The sequence below is a fragment of the Antrostomus carolinensis genome, unplaced genomic scaffold, assembly GCF_000700745.2.
Source record: "Antrostomus carolinensis isolate BGI_N321 unplaced genomic scaffold, ASM70074v2 scaffold11267, whole genome shotgun sequence".
Classification (NCBI taxonomy): Eukaryota; Metazoa; Chordata; class Aves; order Caprimulgiformes; family Caprimulgidae; genus Antrostomus; species Antrostomus carolinensis.
Window position 1 is genome coordinate 1 of NW_010326690.1, and position 9,918 is coordinate 9,918.

At 40.2% G+C, this 9,918-nt stretch overlaps 1 protein-coding gene across 1 annotated transcript in view; it reads left to right on the forward strand.

Moving 5' to 3' along the window:
- The first annotated feature begins 2,761 nt into the window (after window positions 1-2,761).
- DCLK3 (doublecortin like kinase 3) overlaps window positions 2,762-9,918 on the forward strand; it is a 12,105-nt gene continuing 4,948 nt past the window's right edge. Inside the window, exon 1 of the mRNA XM_010171670.2 lies at window positions 2,762-4,642. Within this exon, the coding sequence (XP_010169972.1) occupies window positions 3,047-4,642 (1,596 nt within the window). The 5' untranslated portion in view covers window positions 2,762-3,046. The remainder of the gene's footprint in view (window positions 4,643-9,918) is intronic.

Sequence of the window (9,918 nt, forward strand, 5' to 3'; positions counted from 1 at the left end):
TCAATCCCACTGTCCATGTCACTAACAATATTTAATGTAAGGTATGGTCATTGTGAGCACCGCTTTGACAAAATTTAACACTTCTTTTCTCAGAGAATGTTAGGAGATTCCTTTATGCATGAATTTAAGCTTTCACATAACTTCATTTTTCATCTTAGAAAAACATGCAATATTTTTCTTATTCCTAAAATGATTATATGTTAGCTTATGGCTTGTGTCACACTGTTTTTGGCTCGGAATTAAGCCCATTTAAAAAGCACAGAAACACATTCCTGGATTATTCTTAATAATTACATAAAACTGCTCTTATTCCATTAGTTAAAGAATTAAAAAATAAACTTGATTTCTGTTTAAAGCTTAGCCGATTTAGTGAAGAAATAAAACATAATTGATGTTTCGGTAATTGAAGCAATCAACAGTGCAGCCAGGCACTTACAGTGAATGGTTTATAGAAAGGTGTGATAATAGCAGCATAGCTGAGAGAAACAGAGTCTGTGGGAAAAGGCATTATTAGTGCAGCATTGTTTTTATGTTGTACCAAGATTATAAGCAGTAAAAAATATCATGTGCTGTTCCCATAAGCAAGATAATACTTTGATGACAGTGGGTGCACAAGAATTTGGAAATGTTGATTAAATTCAGAGCTTCACAGTTCCTGGTAACCAACATGTTCTGGAGTTGGGTTTAGATTTCAGAGAACTATTATTACATCTGAATTTATTTATTTTATTTTTTTTTTCCCCATTCACAGTAGGCTGTATTCTGGGTGGAATGTAAATATCTGCTGAAAAATCACTAGCACGCATGTAGTCATCTTTTGATAACAAGAGATCAGCCTCAAAAAACAGAATGAAGACAGAAATAACTTGTAAAACCACCAAGCATTAGTCACACGTAGCTCTTATATAATGCTTAGGTTTTCCATCAGCATGCTGGCAGCTGGGCTTCTTTGTAATATTTGGAGAAAAATTATCTATCTTATTTGGCAGAGGAAGAAAATGAAGCCAAGAGTTAAGGGATTAAGTGCTGGCGTCACGTGGCACTTAGATGGTGAGAATATTACAACTAAGAAGTGTCCATCATCGTACATCAAACAAAACCCAAGAGCAGGGTGGAGGTCTGTAGCAACGTCTCCTTGTGTGCTTTCCCCACTCAACCTTTGGATACGCTATTTTTGAGGTAGAGCGAGTGAATGTTGCAGCACTTGTCATTGTTTTTCCCTTTTGTTTGTTGTCCTAGGCGAGGAGTCCTATTTCCTCCTCAATCTGTTATGCCTCAATGAAAAGGACAAATAAAAACACATAGCTTGGAATACTGAAAATGACTTTTCAGCAGTTGAAAACCAAAATGTAGTAGGTTTAACCTTGCCAGAACTCTTGAACATGCTCTGTTAAGCCTATAGCACCGAGAGGAACACTCTTACGAGTGGATTTTCCTTGGTGGATTTGCCCACTGCACTGTGACTAGGTGATGTATGAAAATGGGTAGAATTTTCTGGGAGATAAGCCATTCGTCTGTGGGAATTTCCTTGTAATGGTTCAGTAACCATTCTAGCCGCTTTCTTTTGGCTTGGTCCTGTTAGTTCATACATATTGAATGTTGGCTCCCAACTGAACCACAAGACTATTAAATGGAGTTGGAAGCACTCTGTGATCTCATTCTGAAAGTTTATTTCTTGAGACTGAAAAGAATTGCATTGTAATCAAGTTTAATCTTAATAAGTACAAGAAATCAGAGTACTTTAAGGGCACTTTTTAATTCTTAGCTTATTGTTGTGCTTATAGACAATGAATTATGTTATTATTTGGCTTGTCCATAACCATGTGTTATGCTTTTGGTTCTTCCTTTTCAGAATTACACCTAAAGAATGGTGCTGTTTTCTTGGGTTGATGCTCTAAGATCAGAGGGAAAATTGTTAGTATCCCTAGAGGATATTCAGGACTTTGTGTGATTTTTACATAATTTTTAAAATAGAGTGAAACCAAGATATTGGAAAACTAGGACTCCAATTATCAAACAAAACTAAGATGGCCTTTCTTTAAGGGAAAAAAATTAAATTACATTACTATTAAATATACTATAAAATTGCTGTAAAATTATAGCAAAAGTTATACTTTTTAAAAAGAATCTCATTTACCTAATTTGTTATAGAAGTCTAGAAACTAAATGAATAATCCAGAAAAAGTGAAGAGGAAATAATTATTTCTAAGAAAATAAGGTTGCACATACATTGCCATCTGGTAGCAATTTTAAAACAGAACTAATTAATTTCTTTTACTTCATGCAATGCAATTGTGGAACTTATTGCCACAGGGTTTAAAGAGGCCAAAACTGTAATTGGGTTCAGAAAGGAATTAAGTGGGTTCATGGTAGGTAGATTCATAAGAGGATGCTAAACAATCTGGACGCAATCCTGGCACAAGGAATTTGTGCCCAAGGAATTTGTGCCCCCCCCCCCCTTTTTTTTTTTTTAGGCTTTCTAGAAGATGGGAGCATTTAGGAGAAGGTTGTATTTATTTCCAGTATTATTATTTTTTTTAATAGCTTATCTTTGTCACAAGATGCATTTACATTTTCTCACGAACTTGGAAATGTTTGTGGTTGCATGTACGTGCAGTTACTCCTCCTTTATAAGTATTGGATGCACCTACCCTTATTCTCCGAGGTCACATACACTGATATGTAGAAAACTACTACTCAGAAAGATCTGATGATGCAAAATGAGTAACATGCATGCTCTTTGTTTGCTTTAGGGCGCCGAGGCTTGTTTGACCATTCTCCACACAATGCAAGCTCAAAAGTAAAAGAGAGGAAACTACAAGGGACTTGTCCTTCTATTGGCCGTGGAAACTATGGAAAACCATGTTTGAATGAAAGCAGCCATAGGTCCCCATTTTTTAATCCCCGTAATGGTTTTCACACGATACATTCAGAGCACAGTCCTGTGAAGCCACGGATTATTACAGTGGTGAAACCTGGCGGGCACACACTCAGAAGGATAACCTTGCTTCTCAACAGGAGATCAGTCCAGACCTTTGAACAGCTGATGGCTGACATTTCAGAAGCTCTGGGATTTCCACGCTGGAAGAATGACCGTGTGAGAAAGCTTTACAATCTGAGAGGCAGAGAAATCCAGAGTGTTTCTGACTTCTTCAGGGAAGGCGATGCATTCATAGCTATGGGAAAGGAGCCCCTCACTTTGAAGAACCTGGAAGTGGTATTACAAGAACTTTATCCTGAAAATCCTTATGCTGCCAGTGCTGCCATTCAGCAGAATGAGGAACAGTCCCAAAAACTGAAGAGCAGGCTGTATGACAAGGCTTCCAAAGTGGACAGTGGCTTCGATGAGACAGAAATTACCAAGAACTGCAGCAATGGTGTGTCTTCCCAACTGTTACCTGGACTTGAAGGAAAAAGTCAAGCCAAGACAAAGCATGAGGAAAAAATGAGAACCAAAAAAAAGTGGACTAGAGAGAGCTGGGGTGGTGAACAAGGAGTTAAACCTTCTAGAAAAACCCGAGAAAATGATAGATACCTTAGTCATGAGAGGAGTCCTGAGGAGGAATTAGAAGAGAGTTCGGAGGAGGTGGTGAGGTGCGAGAAGTGTGAACAGGAAAGACAGGCCAGACAGAAGTTACAAAGGGAAAGGTGGGCTGAGGTCTCCTTTGAGAAAAGAAACCTGAGCACAGGTCCATGTCAGAGATACCACATAGAAGGAAATGCAAAAATCAGGAATTGCCGAAAATTTTCAGAAACTTGTCTGGGAACTGAGGAAGTTGGTTGGAAAGATAATGGCTGTAGGAGGATGTGGAAGCCCCTACATAGGAATGTTAACGAAGGGCTGGAGAAGCAAAAAAGGAGCGTTGAGAAGGAAAGGGATGTGGAGAAACATGAAAACCATGGGAAGGAAGTAGTAAAAATCAAGAAGAATGCTGTAGAAGGGCTGCAGCTAACTCATGAAGTGAAGGAAGAGAATGGAAGTAGCTGTATGATGAACCAAAGTGGTTGGCTAAAGAAAGACACTCCGAGGGATGCTGAGAAACTGTCAAAAATACATAGGGAGGGCAGAGAGGGACAAAGGGCTAAAGAGGAGGGTGCCAGAAGAGAGGGGAATGTCACATGTAGAGAGAATGACCTGACACGACGTGAAAAAACAGGGGAGCGCAGAGTGAATAAAGAAGAAAACAAGGCTCAGGGACTGGAAATCACAAGCCGGAGGCATGCCATTAAAACCAGAACTGATGTGGAAAAACACTACGAGATTGGCAGAACTATTGGGGATGGGAACTTTGCAGTGGTGAAGGAGTGTCGCCACTGTGACTCCAATCAGATCTATGCCATGAAAATCGTTGATAAATCCAAGCTGAAGGGGAAAGAGGACATGATGGAAAGTGAAATTCTGATCATTAGGAGTCTCTCTCATCCCAATATAGTAAGCTTAATTGAAGTGTATGAGACAGAAGCTGAGATCTACCTAATCCTGGAGTATGTCCCGGGAGGAGACTTATTTGATGCAATCATAGAAAGCGTGAAGTTCACGGAGCATGATGCTGCTGTCATGATCACTGACCTGTGTGAAGCACTGGTTTATATTCACAGCAAAAACATTGTCCACAGGGACCTTAAACCAGAGAATCTTTTGGTAAGTATTGGCAAACGTATTGCATATGTGCAGGAGTTGAATTAATTTTCTTTTTAGTTGTGGATCTTTGAATATTTTTAAGAAAATAATGTGCAGAAATAATGTGCTGTGGCAGGAATGTTTGGAAAAAAATGGGTACAGTTTTGAAGTGAAATTACCATTACATTTTACTCACATAGATCTGCTGTGCATTGCAGATAGCAGTGCTTACAGATAGAAATCCAAATAAAAATGGTGCAGCTTTCAGGGGTAGTGAGCATTTGTATTTTTCTGGAAATCAGACCTGTTACTTAGCATCTGATTTTATGTGTATAAGGATGAATTTTTTTCACATGAAGCACTCACTGAATCATAGGGCATCTTCCTTGCAGACCAAAATTTATTAAAATTGCTAATTTAGCTTAATTATTTGGTGGACTTTTTATCCACTGCAGTCACATATATCCTGCAGACCACTGTGCTAGTCCAGTACTGGAATGATTTCTATCTTGTGACAGTTTCTTTTCTTAGGAGCAGAAGTATGATGCAGTTGATTGAAATAATCTGACAGTAAAATGTAAGTGTTTTGGTGAAACACGGCACTAAAGTCAGCTCAAATATTAACTTCATGCAAAAGAGAAAAGTTCTTTTTTCAAACTCTTTTCTCAGGATACATTCTTTGCATCCAGGACAGAAGTCAATAGAGTTACTCACGTGTGAATATGCATAGAAATGTCTGCAGTACTGACACTTGACAGGACACCCATTGTAGAACAGTAACAGTAAGCAACTGTCCCTTGTTAATTGTCTTTCACTCTCATACCAGGATTCCAAATTTCCCGATAGATACCAAATATTTGCCAGTCTCTTAACAAATCGGATTTGATCTGCTGGTGGAAGGTCATAGTTAGCCAGCAAAAAAGGTAACAGATTATTTAGTCCAGTGTGTCGTGTCATTCAGTTCTTAAGGGAATTAATTTTGGGAAGAATTAAGTGTGAATTTCTGGAGAAAAGCAGCAGTGTAGCCTGTATGACATGTAGAAATTGAACAAGACTGGGCCTGAAACTTTGTTCCCAAACTTTTTGACTCACTAACAGCATCTCTGCTAGGTCCTGCAATGCGTCCTGCTTAGTCTGATGGAAGTCCTTGGCATGTGGTTTGTGTGTAAATAAAAGATGGTGAGTGCAAGTGGCTGGTTGGCAGGAAGAAGTATCGATCTGGGCCCTGCCTTCGTGCCTCATTTTGCCATTAGAACAAAACCTCACTTAGAACTGCAGGGCTTTCTTCCAGAAGCTGATTTTCCATTATGAGCCAGGCTCTGCTGCTTCCTACTTGCTGAATGTAAGCAGTGCATGTGAAACACCTGAGACCAGATGCTTTATTTCCCTCTCTAATATGTAATCATCACAGTGATGCTGGTAAGCAAAGAGGCATGATACAGGTCTGTTCTGGTTGTTTTCACATTTAGTTCGCAGGACTGCAAAACAGAGACTGCTGGGCAGTGGCAAAGTCTTGTAGTACTGAAATAATCATGTTGCCCATTCTGACAGTTAGAAAATATTTTTCAAGCACAGACTGTCTCCTAGCCTGTAGGTGTTTTGCCATAGAAGAACAGTATTACCCAAATGCTAGATGAAAGAAAATTGTACTGTTGCAGTTTCACCTTGCTGCTAACAAGGTGAAACACCTGAACGCCGTGAACACCTGTATTAATATAATTTACATAAAGCATCCTTTTGAAAAGCTAGTCTGTTCAACAAGCCAAATGAATTGATAAGCTCTCAATAGTGTTGGATAGCTCACATGCTATCTAATGAGCATCCCTATAAATACAGGACACGTGCAAGTTTCTGGCTTTTCTGACTTTTTAATGTGTTGCCTCAGACTCCTCAGAGCGACTGGAGCGATAGCAGCAGAGTAGGAAGGAGAGCTGCCACTAATCTTAATGTCAGCCAGTGCTGAACAATAACAAACAGTACTGAAACAAATTTCATGGGTTCAGGGGCTGGGGGCGGCCTTCTGCAGAGGAAGCACAGTGCTGGAAATGCTGACAGCCTCCAGGGATGTCCTTGGTTGTGGGATACCACTTGCTTCAGATTTCTACGCTGCAGATGTTTAAGTCTGAATTAGTCTCCCTAGACTTTCTTTGTATACAGAGAACAGAAATAGGTACGTACTTTTAGGCTGTTTACTTGTTTGTCCTACTTTGGCATCTTTTTTTGGTCAGGTGAATCCTGTCCTTGCTTGTCAGCTATTTTCCCACACTTTCTAACCTTTTCCAGCAAATGGGGAATGGAAGAGAAAAGATCCTTAGTCTGTTTTGCTAAGGAAATATGTTTGTGTACTGTAAACCTGCTTTGTGTGAGAATCTAACCCTGCTTCTTAGTGACTTTTGAACCTCCTGGCTGATTTCCATCAGAGCTGTTGGAGAAGCAGCAAACTGTGGAAAAAATATTTCCATAAATTGCAAATAAGCAGCTGGGGAAAGAAGGGAAACTGTCCCTACAGAGGAAAAGGTGGAAATACACTTTGATGTCTAGTGAATTGCATAATTATTGACACAGGAGAGAGTTGGAAACCTGGTTTAATTATTAGTTCACTGCACTACTGTTCTTCTTATGGAACTATCCTGTAGTTATAAACTTCTGTAAGAGTCCACCATCATCCTTTCTTGTTTTCCCCCCTCCCTCTTTCACTACTGTGCCCACAGTGATCAGACTCCTTGCAGCATAGCTGTGAGGCAGAAGGGTGGTGACTTGCACTACAAAAACAAAATCTGTGGGACAGCTGGTATAAAGACAGCTGCTCCAACTCCCTCCCATCTGCTACCAGAATCACCTCATTTAGGACTAGGTGTTCAGCAAGAAAACCTTTGCTACCAACAATGAGCCATGTGGTGTGTTTGGTTGATCAAAGAAGTGTGGCCAGTAGGTTGAGGGAAGTGATTCTTTAATACTACGTGGAGGAGCAGAGTTTGTTGACAAAGTTTTTAGCTAAGTGACTGTTTAATTCTACAGGTGATGGCATTTCTTAACTTGTGAGTGAGAAATTAATTTCAAAGTGCAGTGGTGTCTTTCCAGGTTATAGCTGTAAAAGAGACAAAGTCACCTCCTTGCCTCCTTTTAGGGGCAGGGATGTATTTGTGCTCGTATACTCATCTTATACACTTCACAAACATCCTGATGTGGTAATTGTTTAACACACAGCTTCATAAATAATATGTATGTTACAGCTTTTTATGTGTTTGAGCTTTTTTTCCATTTTCCTCCCCCTCTTTTTTCTCTCTCAAGTTTTCTTATATGTAGGACAACTTCAAGTACAGCCTTTCTCTCCTTTAACTTTGCTTTTGTGGCACTATTTACATATACACAAACCACTGTAAGAGGTTTCTGATTGCATTTGAATTAAAATCTTGTTTAACCAATTACCTGTCAAGAGCTTTTAGTATGATAAACATACACAGGGAATTTTCTGTAAGATTTTTCGTAGAGATTCTTCTAGTTAGCTGCAAGGGATGTCTGAAACTCAAACATATAAGCAGTGCTTTTTCTTTAGCTCTTTCTATTTCTAATATACAAAGCGTCCCATGGGCTAGTTTGCTTTCATGATGTATGTAAGAAGAATCTGTGCTACCATATATATCTGCATACAGAGAAATATTAATGCTATAAGAGAAAAGGAGAAGATCAATTTATCCCTCCTTTGAAGGTAGCTTGGCTTTGTCATGGAATCATAGAATGTTGTGAGTTGGAAGGGACCCACAAGGTCCAACTCTTGTCCTGGCACAGGACAATCCCAACATTCAGACCATGTGTCTGAGGGCACATGTTGGCCAAATGCTTCTGGAATATTGTCAGGCTTGGTGCCATGAGCACCTCCCTGGGGAGCCTGTTCCAGTGCTCCACCACCCTCTGGGTGAAGAACCTTTTCCTCCCGGCCAACCTCCCCCTCCCCTGGGACATCTTCCTGCCATTTCCTCTGGTCCTAGTGTTGGTCACCAGAAAGCTCAGCGCCTGCCCTTCCTCTTCCCCTTGGGAGGAAGTTCTAGACCACGATGAGATCTCCTCTCAGTCTCCTCTTCTTCAGGCTGAACAAACCAAGCAACTTCAGCCTCCCCTCGTACAGCTTCCCCTCTGAAACCTTCACCAATCTTGTGGCCCTCCTCTGGACACTCTCTAGTAGCTTTAGATCCTTTTTATACTCTGTATTAGTATATTATAATCTTCTGGATGTATGGCTGGGATAGCTAGAAATCCTCAGATAATATTCTAATATCCTGCTATGGCATCTGCATTTGAGAGCGTAGTGAGCACTCCTGACTGCCTTCAGTCCAAGATTACCAGATACTGGCTTCCCTTGCAGCTGAAGGACATAAATAGTTGTATGGCCTAAATTGGCTATTTCTAGAAAGTGTACTGAATATTGGTCTTTATCTCAACTCTATAGGCAGGTGAAACAAGGCAACACTTTTAAATGGACTTTTGGAACCACTCTTTGTAGTCTTGAATGCAGAAGCAGTAATAGCTGTCTTTTAGTCACAGTAAGTTCATTTCCTGTTACCATTTTTGCTCTGTTCTCACCATTTCACAGAGCACGTGCTGTAGATGTCAGAGGCTAGGTTTCTCTTGAGCAGGTTGTACATTTCTGCAATGCTGCTGTGAGTAAGTACTCTGGCCTCAGGAAGGACTCTAAGCAACCTGAGAAGCTTTTGTTTCTACAGTGAAGCGTAGTTGCATGCTCAAGGTGACAGAAGGTGACAGAAAGGTAGACTGGAGAGTACAAAGTTGGGGATGGAGAGAAAGCTTACTCTGCCCGAGCTGACTTTGAGTTGTTCTGAGCATAGTGTTAGTGAAGGTGCTGAAGCTTTCAGGTGTGCTGACAGGTTACATGCTGTCTTTGAAATGATTGTCACAAAGCTGTGAAAATATACCCACGGTGCGTGCTGTTCCGACCTGTTGGCTTGGTAAGTAAAATGAAAGCTCAGTGGTTTCATCCTGGATGAACAGATGGTGCAGTGTTGCCACCTTGTGCTGTGATGAGAGATTAGGAGTCTGGCATCCTGATAAAAGAAAAAGTACAGCAGTGTATTTTACGAACCAAGACATTTCCTGCTAATTTTGGGATTGGGATTTAGACCAGTGCGTTCTCTACCCTCCCCACCCCTTTACTGGTTTCTCAAATTTTATATAAACATTTCAGTATTATTTGTCTTAGTACAGCAGAGTGCAGGGTATTAGTGGAAATTCCACAGGACATCATCTTCTTATATAATTTTACAGTACAATAGGAAAATACA